The sequence below is a fragment of the Megachile rotundata genome, chromosome 12, assembly GCF_050947335.1.
Source record: "Megachile rotundata isolate GNS110a chromosome 12, iyMegRotu1, whole genome shotgun sequence".
Classification (NCBI taxonomy): Eukaryota; Metazoa; Arthropoda; class Insecta; order Hymenoptera; family Megachilidae; genus Megachile; species Megachile rotundata.
This window is the reverse complement of record NC_134994.1, coordinates 15,225,495-15,253,451: the sequence shown is the minus strand read 5'-3', so window position 1 is coordinate 15,253,451 and position 27,957 is coordinate 15,225,495. Positions and strand designations below refer to the sequence as shown.

General features: G+C 46.2%; 2 protein-coding genes across 3 annotated transcripts in view; one reads left to right on the top strand and one right to left on the bottom strand.

Annotated features, from left to right (window-relative positions):
- LOC100876533 (band 7 protein AGAP004871) overlaps positions 1 to 23,971 on the bottom strand; it is a 61,592-nt gene extending 37,621 nt beyond the window's left edge. The window contains exon 1 of the mRNA XM_076538209.1: positions 23,882 to 23,971. The gene's annotated coding sequence lies outside the window, so the exon portion shown is untranslated. The remainder of the gene's footprint in view (positions 1 to 23,881) is intronic.
- On the top strand, positions 986 to 20,275 carry LOC100875262 (LHFPL tetraspan subfamily member 6 protein). Of its 2 annotated transcripts, none has more exons than XM_012281273.2 (5): positions 986 to 1,978; positions 7,949 to 8,067; positions 10,085 to 10,260; positions 13,054 to 13,149; positions 13,747 to 20,275. In XM_012281273.2, exons 1-5 carry the CDS (start codon positions 1,889 to 1,891, stop codon positions 13,878 to 13,880), a joined length of 615 nt encoding a protein of 204 aa, XP_012136663.1. In that variant the 5' UTR covers positions 986 to 1,888; the 3' UTR covers positions 13,881 to 20,275. The 2 variants fall into 2 exon arrangements, with proteins under 2 accessions (XP_012136663.1, XP_012136662.1); XM_012281272.2 differs by having other exon boundaries at positions 987 to 1,978; positions 13,051 to 13,149.
- Positions 23,972 to 27,957: the final 3,986 nt, after the last annotated feature.

Sequence of the window (27,957 nt, the reverse complement as noted above, 5' to 3'; positions counted from 1 at the left end):
CCTCATTTCCGTGCATTTGCCGCGATCACAAGGCACGCGAACGACGGTTCGCGTAGACAAAACGGTAACGCGAAACCTACAGCGTTCGCGCCACGTCCGATCTCTATTGGCAGTGTGTCGTGCAACCCCGTGACACACGCTACGCTCTGCGAGTCGAAATTGCGCGCGTGTGAACGTGTCTACCGCTTTTTTTTCTTGTTTCCCTTCCTCTTTTTTCCCCGGGAATACAGAGCTTCGAGTTCTGCGCGACCAGCGTCCACGAGCTTTTTCCCGTACCGATTGGAGTGTCGAAGTTCGACGGAAAAACGGTGTCCGCGTAATTGGTAGGGAGTCGACCGTATGGGCATTGATGAAATACCAAACAAAAGAACGAAAAACGGAGCGTCTCAAAAAACATGCACAGGAAATATGCGCTGAAAAATATGAAAACTAGATTTTCGTAAAAGGGTACAAGATTAATCGGATTAGGTGTTCGATGCATGTCGGATCTCTCTCTCTCTGTGGTTTCCTTCAGGTTTCCCCACAACGAGGGTTGCCAGAAACGGAGGCGTAAATATATAGCTCGTGCTCGTTTGTTCTTGTCGTCGTTTCGGAGTAGCCGATTTCAAGATCATTTATCGTTCGATAAAACGTAAGAAGTAAGCTTATCAGCGGTCCTGCCCGTTAGCCGTGGACGAAATAAGATCGGCGGTGGAAAGCGAGTCGCGACGATATCGCAAGAAAAGCATCAACAGGTAGCAACAAGGACGGTGACTAGACGGTTGGCCATCTTAATTAGAGTTTTTCGAAAGAGTGGTCCGTGGGCAGGAAAGGTAGAAGCGATAGAAAATCAGAGGGAAGGATAGGAAAGGAGCGAAGCTACGTAAGGGCGCGGCGGTGGCAAGCGGGTGGCGGTGGAGCCGCAGCGGCCACAGCACGCGCACACATGTTCGCCAGATGGCAGAGGGTGGGAGGATACCGCGACGCGGAGCGGAGCGGACCGGCGACTCGCCGCACTCGGCGTAGCAGCGCGCATCGCGAAAGACGGTGGAAGCCGAAACTCTGTCGAAACGGTACGGTTCAGTCACAGTTTCGAAGCGGCGCCGAGCGAGTGACGGTTCACTCGGTCGCCTCTCCGTCCGCCTCTTCTTTACCTTCTCCTTCTTCCTCCTCTTTTTCTTGTTTTCGCGTCTTCTCGCGCCTTTCGTCTATAATTAAACCGTGGAAAGAAACGTTTCCTTTCGTCCGCCTTGTTCTCGCCGCGAGCAAAATGAAGCGGCGCACCGAATTCTTCTTCTCGAGTCGACGAACCAGTCAGTACGAGATTCTATAATTAACGGGACACTCGTGGCCACGCTTCGACCAGCCGAAACGACCCCGTTGCTCCTCGGGGAACATGCCTCCCGAGGATCTCGCGTACACCGCGGCGTGAACTCGTCCCGATCGGAAGCGGATAAACGGAGGATCGACACTGGAACAAGGATGGGTCGTTGATCGCGCCGACGGCGAACCTTGACCGTGAGTCGGTCCGTTCCGACACGCGAAGACCGACCCATTAACCGGCTCTATTTTCGTCTTGGCCTACGTCGCGCACAGTGCAACAGTGAATCGGCCGGAAAAGGTTTTCCTCCCGTAACGACTCGTGCGACGAAGCTGTAACGAGACTAGCCTGGTTCCATCGCGGTGCTCGACCCAATTACCCTCGAATTTTGTGTTCGCGCAAAGAGAGCCTGGCTTCGTGCTCCGCTGGAATCGAAGAGGAAGAACGAGTATATAAAAGTGGGTACCCTCTTGTACGAGTGCATTCGCGTTCGAGGATCGGCTGTGTTCGAGCGTTCGTTCGTCATGATCGAGTAGCAGCGAGATAAGAGGGAGAGAGATCGCGGAGGAACGCTTTTAAACCGATGAGATGACAGTGCTGTGCGTGCTGTGGGCGACTCTGTCCACCGTGGCATCGATCCTCGCCTGTTCCGGATTTTACCTGCCTTATTGGATTCAGGTGAGCGATTCGTGTTCCCTTTGATCGACGCGAAAACCGATCTAGCGCCGCCACGCCACTTCGTAGATCAACGAACACGGCCGCGTTCTAATTGCGGATCGTGGTTTATAGTTCAGCTCTCAGACTACAAGCTCCTTCCACCGTGCTTCTCTAACGAATCGAGTACGCTCGGTGTTGATCCTTAGTCATCGAAGACTGAAACATTAATATTTTCACGTTCACCGCTCTTTCGAACCATTCTTTTGTGGTTGGTTCTCTTTGTGATTGGGTTAAAGGGAGATCTCGACTAATCACGTTTAGTGCAAAGAGAAAACGAATCGAATAAAGGTTCGATACGTCGTTCGTTTATAGCTATATACAACACTGTTTTCTGTTTGTTCTGATTTTGCGACGAAAACCCTGGAACACTCCGTGTAACCTTTGATCATACATCGAATGAATCATCTCGATATGACATCTCTCTTTTGGTATTTCGTCTTTTTGGTAAAAAAGTTTCGACATAGTTGCAATTCGCTGATGGACCAAACTCGCGTCAACATCTCGCACGTACTAACTCGCAATCAGTCTGTTCGAAACGTCGCGCCAGCGAAAACGAAACGCCTACGGCGCGACAATGTTTCCTGTCGCGATGACGAATCAATCGTTCTCTGAAAATCGCTTTTGCAATCAGACGAGATCGGTGGCGGCGTTTCGTCGCGTCGTAATACCGCTACGAATTACCGCACTGTTCGTAAAACGAAATCGTTCCTCTTTGCTCGTTGTCCGCCACGGGTTTAAAAGTCTTACCACCAGCAAGATATTCGCTTCGCGTTCGAACGTTAAACGCCAGATGCGCTCGTTAATTAACGAGACGAGTCTGAGAGGAAACGCAGTCACGGCTAAAAGCGAATGAAACCAGAGGGGAGCAATAGCGAGAGCTGGTCCCGATAAAATCAAATTTCCAATATCAATCGTACCATGCACTGTCGGTCGAATTTCGCTGGCAATGCGTTCTGTAATTTAAACACCGGTCATTTGGTCGGATTAATAAACAGAATCGGGTAAATTGCTCATCGAACCGTAGCGTGAAACGAACTGCGTCTCGATTACGAGTTATACAACTGGGTCATTGAACGGAGAATTTTATAATTAATAATTTTCGATATCGCGATCTTCTTAATAACGTTTGCAGGTATATATCATAAATTACTGCATATTATGCTTGATAACAACCCCGGGAGTTAGATAACGTTCGGTGGTTAAATATTTTGTATAAGCTAAGCGTAGTACGTGGCAACTGGCGAATATCACGGTCTTCCCTACATCGATGTTTTCTTTAGTCTACTCGCTCAGGAAAATCGTTGGATCAAAGTAAATTAGGAATATCGTTAAAATGACCGACAGCTATCGAGGTCGACGAGTGGCCGCGTTCTCGCCCTTGCCTTTCGAGAGAAACGAGAGGATGAGCGTTTCGAGAAATAGAAAGGACTGCTATTTAAAGCACCTGCTCATAGAGAGGGTGCGTTGCAACGAGAGGTTAAAAAGACGTCGATGGTTTCCGATGTTCTTTGATAGCATCGAGCTTTCATCGAGCCGTTAGTTTCGCTCCATTGTCGTAAAACCGTACGACGTCGTTTTTGTTCGCGAACGAACGCGTTTAGAGGGGAGAAGCGGAGAAGAAAAGGAAAGAAGGGTTGACTCGTCGAAGGAGGTTAACAGGGCGAGTTTGCGTGGCGCGATGTTTGGCGAGACTCGGCGATCACGCGGAAAGGAAAACTTTTGGAAGGACGAGGATCGTTGTTCGGCGCGAGCGGTAAATCGACGCGAGGAGCTTCGACAATTCCGAAGCGTTTCTGGGCCGCGTCGCGAAACCGACAAGGACCGGCTCGAAAGCGTCGAAGCAACTTGGAAACTCTATCGCGAAAACGGCAACCTATATTAATGTCTCCGGGGATCCGGAAACGTTGCTCCGAGTAACATAGATCCAAAGAAACGTTAATAGGTTTCGAAGTTCTCCGCTCCGTTTCGAACTGCGAAAGACGAGCGCGCGCGCTTTCATCGCGACCCTGTCAGCTCGCCTGTTCGCGAGTTAGCGTCTGCAGCTCGTCCGCTCGTTCGATTGCCTCCATGCTAATAAAATTTTATCGACTTTCGGAGATACGTTTTTATACCGTCGGGTTATCGACGTTCCAATGAAAATATTTTCGATTCGCTTGTCCAACAAATTCTGCTAAACACGCGATTTCTCGACGCGAATCACCGACACGTTCTCGTAAAATCCGAACAACTACGGTGTCAGGTGATTGATGCTTCGTTGTCGCGTCATTATTCTATGGTATATTTATCTGCACGGTGAACTTTACACGATTACGTCGTCGTTACATAGCAACGAAGTTTCCGCTTTCCGACTTCCAGTCCACCGAACAACGGGACGGAACTCGGGAGCACGGAGTCCAAGACATTCTTCGCTAATTCTCTCCATTAGCTGCTGATTTTCTCTAGGTAATCGAGTGCGATCCCATTACGCGACCGCCTGTATATTTCAACGAACTAACGCGATTCCGAGGAAAAACATGGACTCGAGGAAACTGTTTGGCACGCGATCGTCTCCGAAAGTAGAAACTTTTATCTTCGTTGTATCTGTAAGAGTCGTCTCGAAAAACATACTTTGAAAGATGCAAAATCGGTAACTTTATCAGGAAAACTGGCGTGGCTGGAACAACCGTGCACCTTCTTTTATTCAAACGAATACGGTTTCCTCGCTTTACCTCGTTTCCTATTCAAAAATTCTTGAATCGGGAGATATTTCCTGATTCGGGTCTGTCGGTGATCCGCGCTAGGCCAATAGCCGTAGAAACGGGTATTGCCGAGTCGCGTGCCAAAGCGCGACATTAGCATGCTAATGAGCTCTGAAATTGGCAGATTATAAATTTTGCATAAAGCTGTTTATACGCTTTAGTCGCGGTGGAGCGCGTTTTCGGCCGGCCTCGTTACGACGCTGCGTTTAACGAACCATTCGCAACGGGTCAAACGAGAAACGACATTCAACAAGTGCACGCGAAAATGTTTCGCGGATCGCGCGAGTGATCGACGAACCTTTAATGACGAATTCCTATTTTCATAGGAACCGTTCGATTCATAAAGCGAAATGAAATGTAAACGCGTTTCCTGTTAAACGTTCAGCTCACGGTACCTGTCGGCCGATAACGCAGATATTTACACGGTATAATCGGTTAACTCGATGCGCGGAATATCCTGTTAACGGAGTAACGAAGCTGCGAGAGATCCCGGCTGTTGGACGAGTATCTGCGATTCGAAACAATAGGAAATAACTAGCTTGTCTGGCAAACTTGTGGACAGCGACGCGATTCATGGAAGTTGGCAGATAAGGGTGCACGGTTCACGCTCGCGGTTCAATAACCTATTTTGCAAATTTTCGAACCATTCGATAAAACGTAGCTTTCCGAACTTTTGTCGTTCGCGGTGCAAAAGTGTTTGACATCACCCTGGACTTAACTCTTTGTTTATTCGCGTACTTTTACAGCTTTTCGACGCATAGAATAGCGTCTGTGATTTAAAGCGTACAGTTTATAAAGCGGTTGGTTATTGCGCTAATCAATGAGTCAACAACCATGATTTACTCATTAGCTCAGATCAATGAAACATAATAATCGGAACATATATAGATCCAGCGGTAATCGTGTTCGGTGAACCCTAAACTTGGAATTGGTATAAGCGATATTTCGTCGTTGAATTACCCAACACTTATTTTAACGATCGCTACCGATAATATTCTGGAGCAATTTCCATCTTCAGAAGCACGGCGCGACGGCGCAGTTTCATTACGAAACCCAGAAGCTTCTTCGAGGGACAGAAAGAATAAATGGTCGATTATCGAGGGTCGGAGATAAATACCGTTTTAATTCCCGCCTCGTTATTCGCTTGGCGATCCTTTAGTACACGCCCCGGACCGAAAGTTTTGACCCAGTGGCTGGAAAGTTTGCTCGTTCTTCTTTAAGCATTAGAACGCAAGAAAAATCAATTTACGACTTCTCTTTCAGTTTCGAGCGTTCTCGAGGGATTCGAAAAGTCACCGTGAAACTGGGAACTTTAAATTGCTCGTCGGTTCGTTCGGCAGAGAGCGGAATCAAACGCGTTTACCTGCGCTGGCGAGCTCGTTAATCCGACGCAGGTAACGGACGCGAAAACAGTCGATGAATAATTTGGACGCCTAGCGTCCCGTGCACGAGAGTATCCGTCCCTTCGAAACGTATATCCTTCTCGAGCAGTCGAGCATGGAGCAAGGCCTTTAAATGGCTTTGAAAATACTCGAGTAGAAGGGATGAATAAATGCATAAGCGAATTTACATTTGCCATCCTACGTCGTCGCTTCTTCGCCGGTGTCCTACTGTGCGTGCGGCTTAACTCGCTAGTCCGGGAAAGCCAGTTGCGTTCGTTTAAGGAGAAATTTCGTCGGATGAACGCTTTTAACGCGTTCCCTTACTCCACTTTCTACACCGAAAACGAACACTTTGGCGCCTTCGTCGCTACGAGTCGATTTAAATTATTATTATTGTCCATTGTGTTAAGCGTTCCTTCGTTCGTGACTCGTTGGCGAGCTAGGATGAACTTTTAGTCGCATCGGGATTCTATGAATTTTCTTGGCGATTACAATTTTTTACTTTTTCTATAATTCTTGAGGAATTTGAAACCGGAACGCAGGCTTGAAAAATTCAGACGAATATTATGACAGACAAGGTACTGAGTTTCAGAAATTTAATTTTAAACTTCTATCTACCGAGCAAAGTTCGTAAAGTTCTACCTTCGACAACAAGCTTCTACAGAATGTTTGCAGAAGCGTGATAAGCAAATGAAAATAATTTACGATATTTGGTTGTAAAGTTGCGTGATAATTAGTCAAGACGTTTACGTAGCGACGTTTACCTAGTTACGAGAAGAGTGATTTTGCGACGATAAGCAAGTTTAATCGCCGAAGCTGCTTGACAAAGGCATGTTTCGGACAGCGCAGAGTTATCGTACGGAAGTTGCGTATTTTGGAAGTTGCGCGAGATCTTGCGACAGAGTACCTGTCTGGGTTTCGCGTTCAAGTGTTCTGGTGGCAAGTACCGAGAGTACCGCTATCATTTTATAGCATCTGTGCTAAAGGACTTCATCAGCGAGGCGTTTGATAGACCTTTGATATGGGAGTGTTTAGAGTTGGATTAGAGCGTGTGTACGCGTGAATAGATAGGTAACTTAAGGAAGCGGATGCAGATTGCTTCGCCGTTAGCGAATGTGGAGACTGTCGTAGTAATTGCGCGGAGTAAGTTCGAGATGAAATCGTCGAGATAGAAGACGACTCGAACGATTGTTCGAAAGGCGCTGATTTGGTTAATTGGCAGCGAACGACGGAAAATAGAGTGGCATCGCGGGGTAAATTGGTTTTATTCGGCGAACGATCGAATCGGCGGCAGTTCCGAAGAAGAACAATTCGGCCGGAAATTCTGTCGGACTTTGGAGCGTTTATCCCAGTGGGAAGCGGGGGCGCGCTTTTAGCAGGCTCGCGTGCAAGAAAGGCGTCTCGCGCGAGCGTCGCGCAACGACCATGGCTGCAAAACTTAATCTCTCGAGGAAGAAACTGCTTGGCACGGGGTCAACGGTTTTCTTCGTGGATCGAGTTCAAACGCAAAACCGTCTCGAATCCGGCGTACGAAGAGTAACGATCCATCTGCTTCTGTTCTTTCGAACCGAGTACCATTAACCCGGACCAAAATCCTCTCGAAAATCAGCGCGCAAAAGCAACCTATTCGCGACGAGATTCCTCCTTGAAATTTCACCGAAACTCGTCGCTTTGCGCTCGATCGCGAACTTTAGCAATGTAGAGAGACAGGGCTCTCGCGTCGCAATTCATTCGATCGAATCATTAATACAGCGCGGAAAAAACTCTTCTTTTGTCTCTCGTTTTGAACGCGCGCGTGTTTTGAATTTCAGGGACGACTTTTGGGAAAAGCGGACGCGTACTTTAGTTCCTTTCGACGTTGCAACTATCCACGGATAAGGGCGCCGAACGCCGCTCCCGAAATAGTGTACGAGTGCGCCAGGTATTCCAGGTACGTACATCGCATTTTTCCTCTTCTTAGAATCGTGAACGTTCGATCGCGTTATTTTCGTCGAGCTATTCGACACATTATTCGTCCATTAACTTCGCTGTCAAAGTATAAACTACTCGCCGCTTTTGAAGGTGCACGATACAAACACGGGAGCGTTTGATATTACATACTTCAATTTAGGCGCTTTGATGACAGGGAATGTGCTAGTTGAAAATTTGTAATTGCCTTTAGGGGAGAATGGTGGGTTCTCATTCGCGAATAAGTAACTTTTTAACAGATCAACGAAACGCATCGAGGTTCGCGGAGAAACTCGTACGGATTATTCGAAGCCAGTCTGGCGGAAAAGTTCAATTTCTCGGCACCTCTCTTCGATATTGCTTCCGTTCGCAAACGCGATCGACGATCGCCGAGTTAATTTCGTTCGCCGGGAACGCAAAGTTCCGTAGATTTTTTAACCGCGAAATAAGAATAATTCTCGATAAGAAATGACCGTAATAACCTTGACAAAGTTTCCGCGGCCCCTTACGCGTTTTTCCGCGAACTCGTAAAATATTAGCGAACTTTTGCCGAAGAATTTTAATTACGTATATTTCTTCCGTGCGATGAAACAGCCCCGTTCTTCTTGATTCGTTTCCATCGTAACAGCGCGACGGCGAAACGAGGAAATTTCAAATATAATTTCCGAGTAAATAAAGGCGCGCGCGTAAAAACGTTGTTTCCGCTGTTTCGACTCGGTATCAGGAAAATTTGTTTCGAACATTCGCCGATATCGCGTCGATATCGTTTGCTGATACAGGTTTTTTCGAACCCGAAACAGTCATGTTCGCGAAACAAATCGCGAGACTTAGATTGATCGCGCGGTCGTAAAATGTTTGCTGCAATTTTTTCGACGCTTGATCCGGTCAGATATTACGTAATGATTACCGAATTGACGTACAGCATTCGGTTACATAACGCGGGGCTCTACAGCATTTGGTTACACCGTGCGAGACAGCGTTCACCACGAATCTAACCACCGCGCTGTATGAAAGCGAGCCGTGTTACGTATTTCAATTATGGATCAAAGATACGAAACGCGCGAGCACACCGATTCGGTTTAGTTTGTTATCAACGCATGTACGTTTGATCAAAGCAGGGAAATTGAATGGAAATCACGCGATGAAATTACGGACGTTTCTTCGAATCGATATTTTGGCGCAATCATGTTTACCGAAAAGCAAAAAGCGGAGCGAAAATTAAAACTGCAGGGGAGTGATTCGCGGATATCGAACGTGAAATCGTAGTCGAGCGAAACGCAGGAATCGCGCGATTTGCTCGAAAATCACGGTAAAGGTTCGTTAATTCTGACACGTTTTTTTCGCACGGTGTTTACATTTCATCGGAAAAGCCGAGTGTGCCAAGCGTTGCTCGAAACCGTTCGCCGCGATACGACATTAAATTCGCGATAGATTCTTTTCTCTCGACTACGTACTACGAACTCTTGAATATTAATCAGATCTTCGTTTATTTCGATCATCGGATGAACGTTTGTTTTAATAATCTATCGCGGCACCTGCTACAAAATGTCCGAAAAGGTATTTCAAGCGGTAGATGCGAATATGGATTAATTCGTAGTATCAATTTCGTTTAAATAGGCATCGATCGAGTGACATTGTCCACGGGACAAGCGACGCGTACCGGAATTCGATTCGCAAATCCCTCGCAAAAGCTATTCGACCAGTCAATTACCGCGAATACAGCGACGCGAAATAATTGAAAGTCTTTTAGCATCGATCTTCGATTCCGTAGTCATATTCTATCGGGCGACCACGATTACAGAGCGATAAATAAACTCGGCTTGAGCGGCACCAGCGACCGGCTACAAAATTTAGTTTAACTTTCAATCAAAGTTACGGTTCAGCCCGGAAAGAGTTAATTTACGAGTTGAAATTGAATTTCCATGAAATTTTGTCTACAATATAGTTTAACGAACACACTCGGCGGTCGATGCTGTAACTGCGAAAATATTTGATTGCAGCTTTTGGGACATACCGAGTGGCTGGTGGCAGGCGAGCACCGTCACCATGGGAATCGGCGTCGCGATCGCCGTGATCGGGGCTTTAACTTTGCTCGCGGCTGCGTCGAGCTTTCTGCCACACATACTCAAAACACCCAAACACACGAGAGTTTTGGGTGCCTTGCAACTGCTCGCTGGTGAGTATCGCCCTTATCAGCTTTTCTTACCTAATCCTCGGAGCTTAGAGGCAGGGATTAGACGAGGCGAGATGAAAAGAAGAGGAGAGAACAAAATAACGCTCGGATAACGAGAGTGAAAAATGACGACGAGTATCGATTGGCTGTGCCGAAAGTCGGAGAAGTAGGACGCTTCGCGTGATGCTACCCTTTCGAGTATTCGTAATGACATCCGCTCCAAATGACGGACATTATTATAAAATCAATGAACGGTTCGACTAATTAATTTAATCTCGTGCAACGGCGAATCGCGTTAGTGATTTAGACCTTGTTACGGATTAACGAAACTCTCCGTGTTCGCTGCAATTTCCTAGGCAATTCGAGATTTATTCTCTTCCCTGGAGCATCATCGTGTTTCCTCTCTATTTCTCTCTCGTTTCTCTTTGCTGTTCAACGAAGTATCGAGCGGTGTATCGTTCGAGGTCGAGGCTCGTTGCACCGGCCGATTACGTTCCGCGCGTTTGAACGGCAAATAAAGCGCGAGCGGGTCAGCCGTTTTCGCAAAAGAATAAAAAGCTCGAAAGTATGCACGGTGAATCGCTTTCAACGCTCGTCGTTCCATCGTAAGATGCGACTGCTCGTAATAGAGCTCGAACATCGATTGCCGTCGCTGGAAATTTCATCGAATAATCCAAGATAAAAGAACGAAGCGCTGATTTACGTATTTAAAGTAATATCGTGTCCGAATCGTCGGAACTAAATAAACTTTTGCTTCATCGATTGAGCGCGGGACGAGATGCTTTAATAACGTACGAGTAGAGACTTTAACCCTCTTTGGGTCATTTACCTTGTTTCCCGTGGATTGGCGAACGGTTGCAGGCAATAACCGCGATCCTGGTGCGTCGAACAATCGAGCCAAGAGGATTGGCAACCGGGAACTAATAATAATTTCAGCATAGGAATATACTCGTAAGATATACGTGAACCCTGAGATAAAAGGGCAGGCAAATTTAGATATTAGATCGATAGAAGATATTTTCTTGTCAAAGAAATTCTAAGTGCAAAGTACTCGGGGCTTAATAAGTACTTTGGTAATACTCTACCGATATACGGCAGGTGATGGATCGATTAATTTCTTGTCAGACTCGAGAAGAAAGTTACGGTTACGATAAGATTCGTAATCGATGTTGCCTGGTTAATAGGCTGCGGCCGTTATACTCGCGGTAAACTTTACACCTTTGGTGTCTCGTCGTCGATTCGACGACAATGAGCCGAGCAACGGGCTCTGTGGCAAGTTTCGCGATAACTTTGGCGGTGAGTTTCAGTTTAGCTCGCATAATAGACGATACAATAGATTTCCTGACTAGGTTCTATCTACGATAGATCTATCGTCGTAGAACATCGGTTGCCAAATCGAATCACGAATTCGCTACGAGTTTCGCGTCTACTTCCTGTACTCGAACATTTCGTCTCACTATATCGCGAAGTATAAAACGTCGAAGAAAATAATTTTTAAGGATAGCTGTTCGGCTAGCGAGGATTCGGATGATAATTGACATTATCGTTATTACGTATTGAATGTATTCGAATAAGTAAAAAACGATTTTCCTAAAAAGGATTGACGATAATTATTTTAAAAGTGGTATTTGAAGGAGCGGTATAACGCGGCTGGGTCGAGTTTCAAACTTTTCCTACTTTCAGAACGATTCAGGGTTTAATCCCACAGTGTTATTTCAGCGTGGAGCTTAGTATCGTTCGAAAGCACGATAAAATTTAACCGTTTGCAAAGTTTCTCGAAAAGCGATACGGCTCGGATCGATCGAGAGCTAGGAAACGAGCGAACCAACGGGAAACGTTAATAGGAACGTCTGGTTGTTTGCGAAGCAATGGGAAGACACGAGGTTTCACGAGGACGGCTAGAGAACCGACTGTCCACAAAGAAAACGGATATTACTCGAATATCATTCTTCTTTCAAACGTTGACGTGTTCCATTTTCTCGTTCGCGTCGCTTTTCTACTCCCGACTCGTTGTGTTTAAAATAGCTTTCCACCAGCTGTCACTGTACATTCGTTATTATCGTATTAGCAAACCGGCACAAAGGATTTATCATTTTCTTATTTCCGATTAATCTCGGCCATTTTGTAGAAGACTAGTTGAAAACGTGCTGCCAAGAAGAAAACGTGTGGAACGTAGTCCTCGATAATAACGCGGCCGAAGAAAATGAAAAAGGAAGGTGGCTTTGCAACGATGGCTCCCGTTGTTCGTCGAAGCGACGATAACGCAAAGCACAACGAAGGCAAAACAACCCGATGAACGTAATCGGTGACGGTTGATGCTCCCGGTTATCCGAGCTAACGCGTCGACCGTGCACGGAATGCCTGGTATTCCGATGGACCGTTTGTTCGACGATTAACCCTTCCGGTACTGGTTGGAGGAAAATCGGGTGTTCATGTACTGTGTTACAAACTTTTCTTTCAAATAACATTTAAATTCGCGAGATCGTAAATCGCGTTTTATCGCATTATGCCATTGTTTCCGAACGGTAATCGTATTCGAACGATTACCTTAAATTAATCAGTGTCGAAAGAGGAAGAGTTCGATCGCGGTACGCCGCGGATTTTGATCGGTCGAACACCGGACGATTCGTTAATCGAAACGAGGCTCGAATTATATCGGCTTGATTTTCCAGCGGGTGTCGGGAGCGCAAGGAATTTCTGGTATTTCGTTGATCAAAAGCATCAAACTGTCCGCGGACGAAGAAAAAAATTGAAATTTACCATTAACCCTGTACCGCCATTTTCTCGTTACAGCAGTGATGATATGCGGCGGTCTGGTGATGTATCCCATAGGATGGGACAACCGGGAGGTACGGGAGTCCTGTGGGAAGGGTGCTAATGTATACAATCTCGGTGAGTATAGCTGCGAGCGCCGATTTAACGACTCCGGCGCTCTCCGAGAATTCTTACGATAGACGAGGAACGATTCTCCGTTTCACGGTACTTTTCATTTCTTTCGGCTGAATATCGCGAGGCATTCTATCGTCTAAGGCAATCTTTATAAAGTAAACATTGAAACTAAACGGTGAATAAACGTCGACGGTTTACTTTGAGGATGGAAATTTTTATTCGATCTTATTATTTCGGGAAAGTAGGCGTTTCAGAATTATTACTTTTGCGTGTATAGAAGGAAACGAGAGATCACTGGTACACAGTCTCACATGGCACACAATCTCTCACAAGACAGAAAGTTCGTTTCGGTTAGACACGCGAGTAGAGAACCTCGCTAGACATCAATTCTGAATGTTATAATAATAATTTTCGAACGGGATATAATTTTTCCGCGATGACGGCGAGTCACTTAACAGCGGACTCGCACGCGAGGGATTTTCAGCGAACGCGACGACGGTGTAACCGCGTAGCGACAGTTACACCGTAGATAACCGGAAGCGAAGCCGTGGAGAAGGGACGTGTCAAGGCGTTGACAGACGTATCTCGCATCTGTTTCAGGAAAGTGTTCCGTGTCGTGGTCAAGCCACCTGCTGGTAGGCTCGGTGGCGCTGTTAATGTTGTGCTTCGGATTGAGCTTCTGCGCGGCACGACACAAGCCGTCCAACCCACACACCGACCCCCTGCGCATTTGACAATCGAGATATTCCCAATCGATTCATGCCTACGCATCGCCGAAGACGACCAGCCTCTCCTTCGTGACGGACTGTTGATCGCCGTTCTCGTCACGAGCATCGAATCCACGAGCCTCGCCTCGCCTCGCCACCTACGCTCACGTGGGTATACACACGAAACACACGCGCACACACACATGCGTACACCTGCCCGAGGGCGCGAGTGCGTGCAGCGTCACACCACCCTTCGTCTACTCGCAGACGAATCTTTAAGGTCAGTTCATATCTACGGACATTGACGATGTCGAACGAACGCAGCGACGAACGCGACGTTTTTATCGGCAATCGTGAATTTTAAACACCGTATAGGTAAATAATATGTATTTATTGTACAGACGCGATAAGTTAGCCGAGGAACGGACTCATCTTTTCGAACACGATCGTGTAGACAGATTTTTTATAAATTACCGAACGAGTTAAGGAATATTTGCCTCCGACGTGGTTAATGTCTGTACGCGTGAACGAACCTTTATGTTTAGAACGTAAGAATAATTCAACAGGGAATTTGTCGCGCTCCGTGACGAATTTCATGTGTTCCCGCAGCGTGACTATGTCGCTTCGAGACAGACTACATCCTTAGACGAGAGGTAAACGAAATATTAGGGTAATTGGTTCGTTAACCCTTTAGGTACCTGTGCGTTACGACGGTGGTTTCCTTTCGAGACACGTTTCGGATGGCTTTTTTATTTTTATACCTTTGTTACTCGATGTCTTACCGTTCCAACCGCGCTATCGATCGAAAGTCTCAGTTACTCGTAGCTAATGGGTTAAATCGCCGAATCGAAAACTTTCTTGTAACATGTAACTTAAGGAGGACGAAATTTCGATCGTTCCGCGAATAGAAACCGTCGCGGTCGAGTCTAGATCGTACCATAAAGTTAAATCGTTAGTTCGAATCCTGTTGTCTTCCAAACTCCCCGTCTGCTCTTCGACGATGTTTCGTCGTGATTGTTAGCGTAATTGTTAAAACGATAGATGTTATTCGTAGTGTTTCCAATTTACCTGCATTTTGTCGATACTGTACGTGTCCCTTTTTTAATAACTCCATCCTTTACCGAACGTACACGCGTTTCAGGAATACGAATTTCTGTGTTATAATAACGCTAACCTCGATTCGTCGGAGATACGTGTTCCCGTTTTCCGTGTGGTTTTACCTTTTCGAGGGCAGCGATGGTTCGCGGTTAGGAGGTTCGCGTTAACCACTCTTCGCGTGTTATAATCGCGTTCGATAACTCTAGCGTTCGAATTCTCATTACTTAGCGAGCTTTAAATGAAAAAGCTCCGCGGCTGAAATTCGTTGAATACTTTCGGAGGATTAGAGACTCTCGCGATCGATTCTTCCGTCCTTTTGTCTCTGCCGAGCATCATTCGAGCCACTTGTTCAAGATTTTGCTGGGACCGTTATTTCTCTCGACACTTTCGACCGTACTTCGTTTCGACGGTTGCTTCGCCACCGAAGGAACAATCGTACCCATCTTTTTCACGGTGTCTCTTTGTTTACGTCCGTGAAATGATCCTCCTGATCTGTCGCGAACAGTTGTTTCGAGAGGGAATGGATTTTTCAAGCTTCCGCGGCGTGGTTTCCCGTGTTTTTCATTCGCAAAATATAGCTTGTCACGAAGGTCATCGGTGATCGATGCCTCGATCAACAGCTACAGCGAAAGATAGTACGATTCCGTGTCCGCTATTCAAAGTTGAAAAGGAACGGTACGGTGGTTGACGTTTTCGAGCTAAAATTCGAACGAATTTTCTCGGTAAAAAAAACGTTGAAATTCAAGATCGAATTAGCGAAGTCTCTAGAGGCTCGTTAGTGTAAAAGCCTAAACAAAAGGCAGGTCCGACCATTGAAAAGCCGTTCGTGACCGATTCGCAGTTAAAATAATGAATCGCGACGCGTCATCGACCCGTTTTCTAATTCGTGCGGCAGTCTTCTCGACGACCGCTGCACGATCGTAATTAAAATTACAATGGCATCAAGGAAAAATTGGGAACGCGTCGGGCTTAATTTTCGAGCGAGAGTACGGAAAACCAGCATTCCGCGAAGGTACTCGCATTGTCCGCGGTAAATCCGCCTTGCTGAAATCAGCCAAAAGAGACTTCGCGCATCGCCGATTCCTCGCGAACGCATTCGGCTGATCCAATTTCTATGCGCGTTTCGAATCCACCGTATCTCGGCGTTGTTCGTTCGCAGGAAAATAAAAGTGGAATATATTTTTGAAAATCAGTATCGGAAAGCGAAGCCAACAACGGTTTTCAATTTGCGCGAGATTCTTTTTTCGCTTTCGTATACGACAGACCTTCGAATACGGCATTGCATGCGGTGTAGAATCGGAAAATTTTCGAGCCGATGCTCGGTTTTTTAACGGAAGTTGGGTGTTGTTTGAAAAAAATAATTTTAATTACCGTGGCGGTAGCGCATAGTTCATAAAACGGGGTACGTAATCTTGCGCTGTAAGCGTTCCGTGGAAAACGCGATGTAGTCAGCGATTCGATTGTGTACGCAACGAGTACATTTCGCTAGAAAGCTGTCGGAGCGAAATGGTTAATTTTTTATTTCGTTTTGCTCGCAATCTAAAGGTATTGTTCGAATTGACGACTTTCCAGCGCGACGAGCGTTGGTAACTCGCGAAAACTCGCGCGGTTTTTCACGTTTTTGACGAAACAACGAGGATAATTTTATAGAAAATGTCGCTTCGCAACCGTTTCCTCGTTAGGCGGTCACACGAGATAGAAACGCGTGCTGGGACGAGCCCCTAAATCGCGAAAAGGTAGACCACGAGCACAATTAGTCGACGCGTGGCGTTAACGAGGCCAAGAAAAGGAAAAGCGAGGGTAGGAGGCGAGCTAGAAAGGTAGCAAGAGTCGCTTTTATGTCGGTGGTTTCCGTCTCGCGTTGGTCCACTCGACTCGGTCGAAAATTCAGCTCGTGCAAAGTAACACAGAGGGAAACGAGAGTGGACAGTGGATGGGGCGAGAGCGAAAGAGAGGCGAAAAGAGAGGCGAAAAGAGAGCGAGGAGAATAGGGGCCGCGGCTTTTAGCGATTTCACGAGATTTTCAAAGGCGCCGTTGTTTTTGCCGCGGTTCAGAGAAATCGCGTAACGCGCTTCGTGTTTCCCACTCGCTTTTCTTTCCCCGACTTTTTCTTTTCTTCCCTCTACTTTGTTGACAATTTTTATCCCCCGATTTTGCGGTCACGATTCGATGACTCGATTCTTTTCGCGTCCGTTTGTCGCAAAATCGACGTCGCTTTTTGCGACCCTTGTTTCGTCATTTGTCCACCGGACTCTTGTTTAGTGGACCGGAAATTCGTACAGCGATCGTGGATCCGTTTCTTTCCCGAGAAACGACACGCGTGTGACGGTGTTCGTCCTGAAAATTCTTACGCTCGACTTCCCGTTTCTAACTTTCGCGTCCCACCATTCAGGGTCTTCTTTTCACGTTCGTAGAAATATTTTTCCGATGAAAAAGCAATTCCTTTGGAACGATAGAAAAGGTGAGGATTAAGAATCGATCTAACGTCGATGTTCTCGAGATGCCGGGAAGAAAATATTCTTGGAAATCTTGCTCTACTCGCGAACGTCTCTGCGACTTGTTATTTTTCTTTCGCGATCGCGCTCTTACCGACTTCCGCCAACGTTCTCCGAAAGCTCGTCGAGCCATTTCTCTCGCTGCGAACGGGACAACAGTCGAGTTTGTTCTTCGACTAACGGACCCGTCGACGAGCGAACTCTTTGCAGACAAAAATAGTGACGAAATAACAGAGGATTATATAAAGCTTCAAATAATTGTATCGACTCGCGAACAGAGACGATCGTTGGATTTTATGACTCCGTTCAGTCGGCAAAAATGTATACAAAGCGTCCCGAATGTTAAAGCTCGATCTTCGGTTCTCTCGCCGCGAAAACGGAGTTTCGGATCGTAAATCGATAGCCTCGCTTTTCGATTCCTTTTGTCCCGAAGAATGCGTGCTCGCTGCTTTCAGAGCGTGCAGCTTTATCGAAACGTTCCGTGTAGCTCCTCAGAGTTTCGTGTCCGTAATTGGAACGTTACCGAAAATTCTCTTTGATCCGCGACGAATCTGTCGGATAGAATTTTGTCTTGACGAGAGACACTTTGCAGAGTTCCTCGAACATCGTATTTTCTCGCGCTGTTTTACAGCAGTCTCGCGACAGAATATTCAACGAGGCTGCGAGCGAAATTCGCGTCGATATTTCGAATTCCTTCCTGATATCATTCGACCTCGTTTTTCCGCGCCACGTCACGCGATACGAGTTTCACGGCGAACGGAAACGAACCTCCTAGGAATACCGGTACGAAACGCAATTTCGTAATAGTTCCCCTCTCGGTATATGGATTAAATTTTCCTTTGTTCGCGTTACGGAGTAGCGTGGTTTCTCAGCGGAGACAAGAGGCGCTACTACCCTTGAACCGTGCCAATCCGGTTCGATTTTCTTGCTCGTCTCGCGGTCCCGTTCGCGTCGACGATTAAATCAACCGCCCGAGGCGTACGCTTTGATTCTTTGAACGCTGTTTGACGGCATAGTCGACGCGTAAACGACACCGTTCGCGATCACCGATGTAATTTGCTCGCTTACTACGAGCCTTCAGAATTCTTCCTTAAAAGCGTACTTCGTTTCTCGGATCGACGCGACGGAGTCGAGATTTCTTCGCCAACCCTTTCATCTGAAGGAAAAATAATTTTCCACTAGCTGGTAGCGAGGGTTCATCGAATAATTATAAAGCGCGAAAAGATCGAGAGAGATTAGGATTACCGGCTCGACGATTGGCGATCGTTATCGTAAATTCGTGAGCCGCTCTTTGATACTTTGGGAAATAGCGTTAAATCGATTGAAACGGATTTGTAACCGTTCCGCTCGGTCCTTTGCTCCTAATTTGCATGTAAATTGCTATCCTTTCGGGGACACGAAAAACCTGGTGCTTGAATACATCGTCGACGATGAAGAACCTTCGTGAATTAACCCTTTCGCGACGGGGCTCGAGTAACCGCACAATTTCCTTTGTTACGTCCTACGATTTGTCGTCTTTGTTCGAAAGTTGGTCGCCACGCGTACACGTACAATCGAATTACGGTGAAATTGCAGTTCGACGCTCGTAAAAGTATCGTAAAAGGCTCGTCGTTTCTAAGCGCGAACAGATAGGCGATCATGTTTTAATTAAACGGTACGATCTAGATCGATCGAGGGCGGATCCGATCGAACTCGAAAACGAACCGCGTGTCGATGAATCGACGTTGGAGAAACGCTATTAGATGTAAATAACGGTAGCACCACCGAGCGAGTTGATAAAGCAGAAATAAATTTCGTTTGACGTCTGGAACGAGGTTCGATCGTTTCGCGTTGACGAGGGTTAACGAAAGAACAATAAAAACAACCGTACGAGCGCACGAAATTTGGCGATATTTTTTTAGAGAAACACGTATGTACGTTTTGACGAGAAGCGTTCGTTAATTACGCGCGATTCGTTCGTTTCTCGGTTCGATCGATGATTTTGGTGTTTGCGCGGGATTTCGACGACGCGAAACGTGGAACCAAAGTTTGCGATGGCAAATTTCGAAACTCGGCGTGACCGAGAAGGGGATCATTGTATCTCCGTGTGGTGTGTGCACGCGCGAGTGCAGCCGAATTTTATTCGATTAACCTGTTAACTACGGAGGTCGGATCAATTTGCCAACAAGAAGCGCGATGAAACGTTTACGCCGTGAATTTTTGTCTTTGACCCCTCTACGCAATCGCTTGTCACGTCGGTGACCCGTTAACCGAGTCGGACGACGCGTGAAAATTAATCAAGGCGATGAAGGATTTTTATTTATCGTTCGATCTTTATTGCGTCTCTATCGAGAAATAATTGCGACGCGCCGATATAAATTACGTAACGAGTTAATTAATCGTTGGATGCTTCTAGGATCAACAACCTTTATCGGATCGAAGCAATTACTCGGTTAACAGGTTAATAGTCGAATTTTGTACGATAAGAAACCATTTAGTAAATTGTGGACGCGACGTGCAAAAACTTGTGTACCAGTTCGGTGAGGTTAATTGCATCGTTACGCTTTAATCGAGAGGAAAATACAGTGTATTAGCATACGTCTACGTGCAAGATGAATGAACTCTTCTTCGCCCAATTTTTGTTACGGGAGCAAGAGAGTCGAGTTTTTTTCTCGTTGAAAAATGAGTCAGTTAACAGGTTAACGACAGCCGTCGAGAGCGGCGTGAACTTTACGAGTACACTCCCTTGTACATATAACTACTATACATGTACGTATAGCGCGTAAATATTGGACACGACGTAAATGTTACGTATTATTATATTTTATAATAAAACTGGAATAAACGAATCTCTGTCTTTTATTTCCCTCCGGCAACGCCGCTATCCGTGATAAACGCTTTATTTCACTTGCCTCGCTGTCCATACGCGCGACGTAATAATGCGACGCGTGAAAATCGACCGGGCCTTATGCGATCGCGAAAACGAGAGTGATTTATAAATTACGACGTTATCGATTCGACTCCAATTGCTAAGTTAACGGTTTCATGGGCGAAACGGTCGAGCGAACTTGGCTAAACGAAACGAAACGAATTCGAATCGATACGCGACTAATCCGCGACAATGCGTCGTTTGTATCGGAAACAAAAGGTACGCGATCCGAGGCAGGTGAAATTAATTGGCTGTCGCATCGCCGTGACCGTCCAACTACACGCGCCCCAACGAAAATCCAATAGTTTTCCATTTTTATCCGATCCATTGTCTTCGAAATTCGTCGAGAAGGGGTTGCCGTTCAACGACTCGAATCGAGAACAACTATTATTTCGCTGAATCGTAGCCATCGTTCTCGATGCTTTCTTTCTGTCTCTCTTTTTATTTCGAATACACGTTGTTTAATTGGAATCCGTTGCCGACGCTCCACACAATGGAGCGGCGTAAATATCGCGTTGCAAACGAGCGCGTCTCACGCGAGCAAACTTTACAATGAAATAATCCCTGAACGATGCCGAATCGATTTTTTTTGCCGCTCTCCTAACGCGCCGAAACAAAAAGGCGCCGCGAGAATAGCAATCGAGCGTTTTTAACGCTTTTCGAGATTCGCGGACGCGACTTCGAGGCAAAGACAAGCTACTCGACCGCCTAGGAAAAAGAGTCTTTAAACTTGAGATTTTTCCTCGAGTTACCTTCGAATGGACTCTCGGTGGTTTCAAAGAAAATCTCTTTCCTTCCTAGCTTCCTTTGTGAATGTTCCAACACTCGCTGGGAGAGTATCCTTGAAGGGAAAGCCTTTGTCCTTGGCGATCTTTGAACGCTTTCGCTGCTCTTACTCCTAGACGATCCGTATTTTACCTACCGAGTGCTTCTTCCAATATTTTCATATTACGTCTTTCGTCCCGTTCGATGGCTCAGAATTTATATGTTCCGCGATTGTAAATCATCGGTATTCGATGTTTATGAGAAAGGAGAATAAGTTACGAAGAGGAGAATACGCCGTATCGGGAAAAATTGCATCGAGTTTCGCCGACGGTTGCTAGGGTGTCGGCTTCATTTTGGTCCGACCATCGATACGGGGTTACGGACGACCTCTAAAACCAGCCATCTAATTATCCAGCGCGGCGCACTTAATTGCTGACTAGGGCGGCTGCGGTGTTCGGGTTAACTCGACGCTCGGTTTTCGAGGTTACGGTTTACGTTGCCGTTCCAAACGGATAAAGTTTCTTTTACAATAATTCCTATTATTTCCGTTCGCAGATCACCCATTGGACCATCGTTGGCTACCAATTATTTCGAACACGATCGGGTTTTTTTTTTTTGTAATTCAAACTCTTCACCCCTATGTTAAATTCACAGTGTCGAGGGCTCCCTCGTACAATGTTTCAAACGAAATTGCACAGATCGGGATCTCCGATTTTAATAAAAAATGTAAAACACGTAAGAGGATTCGTGGTACCGCAGGACGTCGAGGGTAAACGCTCTTACCTTCGACGTGGCGAGATATCGGGACGTCGTTTCGAACTCTCCGCTTGGCCGACGATAAATTTCTTCCCTGGCAACCTATGGAAAAAGCACGTCGAACGACCAGCCAACGAAAGAATGGGCTGACGTACAGCGATACACCCGAAAAAAAATTGCTGCCGCGATAAGAAGCTGTAAGGACGGGGAAAAAGGATGACGAAGAAGAAGCCGGGGAAAACGTGGACAGACGTGGATTAGCGAGGGAACACTTCAGGAAAGATTACGTCGATGAAAAACTCGATTTTTTTGGAAGACGTTCCTTTTTATCGCGCAAAAATAATTTCACTTCCAAATAAATTCGTTTTACTACATTTTTGCCGAAAGAAGCGCGTTCTTCTTACTTTACGGTTCTATAAAAATAAACCTTCGCGTAGATAAGACTTACTAAACCATTTTAATAAACAGTTCAATATCCAAGAAATTCAATAAATCGTAATATCTAGTTCTTTAAAATAAAACGATTACGAGAAAATTTTCTTGATTCGCTTTTGTTTGAAAGAATTAAGAACGGTGGAAAAAGTTGGGATCCGAAAGGCGATGAGCCCGAGTCTAGCAATCGAGGACAATCTACTTAACGTGTTCTCCGAAAGTTGGTAGGTCGTCTGACGTCTACGCGTGCTATCTACTTAAAGATTGTTCCTTCGGCGACACGAGGAAACAGCAAGAAATAGAAAGGCGCGATGCAAGTTCGACAGTCACCCTTTCCGTTGAATTCGTCTCGGTCGGTTTACTTGACTCGTATCTTCTTCCACGCGCATCACTCTGCTGCCTCGACTCGCGTTTCTCTCCTATTCAAATCGAATCGACTGGGAACTGGGAATAGTTGCGCTACTTCCTCTTTGATCCGCTTTTCAAGACGGTTCGCTGTTAAACCTTTCCCACGACGTTCCTATTTATTTGCGATTCCGTCTATATAGATACGATCGAAACAGTTCCTAACCGAAGGATATAAAACCGAGAGAGGGTAATTGGGTGTAGCTGCGTCGAGAAAATATCGCCTGAAAGGAGGAGGATTTAGAAAGGGTCATCGGCTCATCGGGATAACGTTCTATGAGCTCTTTTTCCTCGGCGACATAAATTTCCCGACACCTTTTCTCTCCTACTTATTTGCGATTCCGCTATCGAACGCGACTATTTCCGCTGGAATATAACGACCGATCGAATCGCTTTCCACTCGAACTTTATAACGTTTCTGTTGCGGAGCAATCGGGTAATACGTTTCCACTTATATTACGAGTACGTTCGACGAATACACGCGAAGAATTAACGAAGGAACAAGATACTCTTGGAACGAATCGAGTTTCGCTCCGCCCTGTCGCTCTTCCCTTCCGCCATTTCCTCTCGCTATTAAATAAATCTCTGCCGGTCTTCCTGTTGATCTTGGTCACTTTCCAACACCGGATGAACTTTTATCGCATAACAAAATACTCCGAACACTTTGGGTTTCGGTCAATTTCCAACATCGCCATGGAAGCGCTCTTTCGTTCGCGAAAGCTGCGATTCAGAAAATTCTTAAACGCAACAGGGACAATTTTTCTTCGCGGGATGAAAGACGCCCGACTAAAGGAGATTCATGCAGACCATTCGCGCCAGATAGTTTACAGTCACGGTACTATTATCGTAGACATTTTTTACGAAATAAAACGACCCACGTCGAACCGATGGAATCGATAGGATTCATTTGTCATGTCACAGCGGCATCATCGTACATCCTGTTTGTACAGAAGGATTCGAGGAGTAACCGAGGAACGCAAAGCGGACAAGCTCATTGGTAAAACCGACCGATGCAAAGTGGAAGCTTGACAGTTTGCTCCTGAATCTAGTTATCGCATCGCTAAGGAGATTCAAAGCCGGAATCTACGTGCGAAGTAGCACTTGTAGTTCGACGAGAAGGTCCGTTTTCCTTTCTCGATACCCTTTCCCGTTTACGTTTCGTTCTTACCGTTCGTCTTTTAACTTTCTTCGAGACCCTCGTTCCGTTTCGCTACCGTTCAGATCCATCTTCCTCTTATCCACGAATTCCGTTTGTCGCCAGATATCTGTACAGAGCGAAGAAATTGGTAAACTTACCGGTGTTCATGCAGCAGAGGGAAGAATAGGGCAGCGATGTCACGCGAAACAAAACACCGGCGTAACTGTTTTTCGCTTTAAAATTTAAATTACGCGGATTTACGTCGGCCACCGTTGAAATATGATAACCAAGCTGGCAGGCAAGGAGAAAGTCGTTTTAAGCGTATTTTTTCTCATTCCCTTGGATATTGTTTCAGTTGCTTTTGTTCCTCTCCCTCGGCTGTCCCGCGTTCTCCCCTGTCGGGGCATTCCTTCGGCGCTGTAATTTGCAAAGTTATCGAGCCGCGTTTTGCGAGGAGAACCGACTTCCCGTCAAGATCCGCGAGATAGCGGTATCGCGGTTTTTATTTCGCTTCATTTTCGTTTGTCCTCGAATTTCAATTTCTCGCTCGACGTACGCTGCGCGGTCGTTTCCTTGAATCGCTATTAAGTACCGCGCCGAGAGTCCTGATATTTCATTTAGTTAATCGTTATCGTCGACGTTCTTGATAGAAGAAGCAATTCCTAGCGACGTTCCGAAAATGAAACTTTTTATTCTCCGAGTTAATATATAAGTCGATATCTCTCGCGACGATCGTCGCGTAAAGAGCACGAATCGTTAGAGGTCAAATATTAATTGCTACCGGGAATTCGAATCACGTACGTTCTTGCCTCGCTGTACCGTGATTTAGTCGAAAAAGATACAAGATAATGGCCGTAGCAGAGAAAATCGTTTCTGGTGGTCGTTCAATTTTACTTCTCCGTTTTACATGACGCAGCAGGAAGTTGTTCTTATCTGGTCGGCAAGATCGTTACAATGTGGCGTTACCGTTATCCGTTATCGCGATACTTTTGCAGACGCAACGCGAGCACGCGTAAAGCTCGTTCGAAAATTCGCGCGGCAGCGTACGATAGTTCCGGTACGTTTCACGACAACCAAATAAACTCGACGAAACTGCGCAATCCGAACGCTCCTGACTGAATAAAATTCAACTGTTTACGACGCTCCGTACCGCTTAACAACAAAGCTATTCGGAGGGACAGTCATTTATCGAAAATCGATAGTTATCGTTCTCGTGGCAATTTCGGACATCAACGTCACGTTTTAGTTCTCTCCTTTTACGAGCCGAATTTATCATCCTACTGTCCGTTTGCGATGTTCACTTTTCCTTTAGCTCACCGAGTTCGATAACGTAATAAATGCGTTAACTGTAACGAGGGTCATCGATAACTGGCGCCACCGGGAGTACACCGTGCACTCGATCTTTCATCGTCCATCGCGAAGCAGAATAATAATTAGAAATTGAGAAACGAGCAAATATTTTCTACCGGTTCAAGTATTTCGAAGTCCGCGTGCTTTTACAGCTACTTCGTTGTAACGCGTCTTCGAAATTCTCGCAAAGAACCCGTACAAGCCCCGGACATTTGGAGGAAAAGGAAACTTGTTCCGAGATTTTCAGTGATAAAAGTTTTCGTTACATTCGACTCCCTTGAACGATTCCATCCGCTACGGATCCAAAGGTACCTTCGACACCTTCGCAACTACAACCATCTATCGAAACTGCTCCAAACAGCCATAGAATGGACCAGTAGCGGAAACGATCGCGATTTCCCGTTACGAAGGTGTTGCTACGTGACTGGATGGACGAAAATAGACGCAAAGGCTGAAACGTAGCTTCGCCGTCGTTGTCGCCGTCGCGAAGAGTCAGCAAGCGGGGTGATCGTGTTTTGACTCTGGGGGATGAATATTTGTTCAACTCGCCCCCAGGGAACGCGGCGTACGCTGCTATATGCCGGCTATAAATACTGCTTTGTATGCATGCTGGCTGAGAGGACCGCCAAGCACAGATAATAGGAAGGAAACCCGGAGAAGCTACTTTGTCCTAGCTCCTTCTATTCCTTGTCCGTTCCCTCTTCTTGTCCCGTCTCTTCCATCTCGCTCTGAGCCCCTTGCCCCTTATCCGGGCCACGGTATAACGACGTAATAGCGGTGGACCGGTCTTCGGGCTCGCAACAGCTATCCGCGTTCCCAAGAATAATTACCGACGTAACGACGACAAAGTCGAATAACTCGGCTAACAGAAATTGTTTCGATGCTTGCGGAAACTCGGAAAGTTGGTTGGATGGACGCTGGGATAGACGGACGGCTGCTGGGAACGCTAAGTTAACGGAATGGGAGCAGCTCTCGGCCGGAGAAGCTGTTTTGCTTCGTCCGCCAATTTCCAGCTTTCGTGGAAGGGATTTGTTACGCGGTGGATCGCGTTGTCGAGAATTTTCCGACTACGTACCGGCACAAAATTCACCGCTTAGCTGCGCGGAACCTTGTGCACCTTGCGGTGTCATTTAGGATGACAAGCTGTAAATATGTCCAACATGCAGAGTTTCTCGCGCTGAAATTAATGCACTCCAGTCAGTTTGAAGTTCGAGAGAAGTTTGGATGATACTTGCGAGAAGTTGCTTCGGTTTCCGGAACTTTTCGAGGGTCCTCGTTGGTTAGCGCTACGTTGTTGCGTGTAGAGCGATCGGTTTATTCGAAACAACGAGTTCGAAAGTCGCCTGGAATTCGTAATGAGCGGAGTGGAAATTGAGAAACGAAATTGATTTTCCGTCGTCGACTGCTAATTCTGTAAAACCGGTGACTTATAACGTTTCTGTCGCGACTCGTTCACCGACACGGATACGAGAGAGGATAGCTTAGCCACAGGGATGACCATTTATCGGAGGTTTAAGCTAACTACGCCGGACCGTTGGACTTGACTAGACTTCCAGCAGTAATTAGTAACTACGCGAACAGCGGCGAAGGAACGCGAGTTCGCGAACAGAAACTGCGAACGGAGAGGAAGGGACGTGACCCCGAAATATCGAGGCAGCTGGCGTAGTTGGCAGCGTGTCACGCCGTCGCGTTTCGACTTGAATCAAATCGAATCGAGTCGAATAACGTAACTAGGCCGCTCGATCGCATCGTTTTCCATCGAACCGATAAAATTACCGCCTCGCCGTCGCGACGGAATTAAGTCCTTTCAGCGGAGTCGTTCGACTGCGAGTGGACACCGATGAACGCTTACCGATGCTTTCCTTTATCGCTTCGCAAACGAGATATCGCAGCCGCATCGACGAACCAACGCAAACTGTAAATTTTCCCGTTCCTGTTTGCGTTAATTCGTTTCACGAAAAATTCAATTTATTCCGAATTAACGGGAGAATCGCTTTGCGCGAAAGCGCAGTATCAGAAAACGGCGGTAATTGCAAAGGTCGTCGCTTTAACGAACCTAGAGATATTGGTTCCGATACGTGCCTGTTGGAAATTTGTCAAGTCGAAAGAAACACCGAGAAAAAGAGAGGAATTTTCAATTCGATCGTTAAAAGGATAAGAGAAGAATGCGATTGTCAGACTGTCCAGTCAAGACGTGCTATGATTAACGAGTCTTTAACGCGGGCACGATTAACGCTCAACGTTTAATACAGGGTGGCTCGCGTTTCCTTCGGAGTGAACTCGCGTCTAAGAATAAATCGAGAATGGAGTCTGCGAAAATATAAAGTTGCGACGTAACGGACGAGCACGTTTCTGAACGCTTTTCGCGAAATCAAATTCTGCTACAAAGAAATTTGATTCTACAAAGTTACCTTGTTCTCGGTTGTTTCTGTGATCGCAGAAAATACTTTATTAATACGATCTTCTGTCGACAGTCCATTCAATGTACGACAGTTTCCATTCTAAAGCGAACACAGAAAATATTTTCTAACGGCGAGCTGTGACTCGTATGCAAAATTTTTTAATAAAAGCACACCGAAAGACTCGCGAACCGTCTGGTAAGAAGACTCGCGCGACGCGCGTGACATTCGTACCATAAACGAATTCGTGAAGCGATCGTATGCCCGACAAATTCCATCGGCGAAATTTGAATTTTATGTTGCTACGCTCCAACAGGTAGAATTCCGTTTTCGCCTATTGGCATTGCCAACATTCTT

Coding starts and splice junctions, on each gene's coding strand:
- LOC100875262 (XM_012281272.2), top strand. CDS start 1,889: ATGACAGTGCTGTGCGTGCTGTGGGCGACTCTGTCCACCGTGGCATCG. Junction 10,261..13,050: donor TGCCTTGCAACTGCTCGCTG/GTGAGTATCGCC, acceptor TTCTCGTTACAG/CAGTGATGATATGCGGCGGT. Junction 13,150..13,746: donor TGCTAATGTATACAATCTCG/GTGAGTATAGCT, acceptor CATCTGTTTCAG/GAAAGTGTTCCGTGTCGTGG.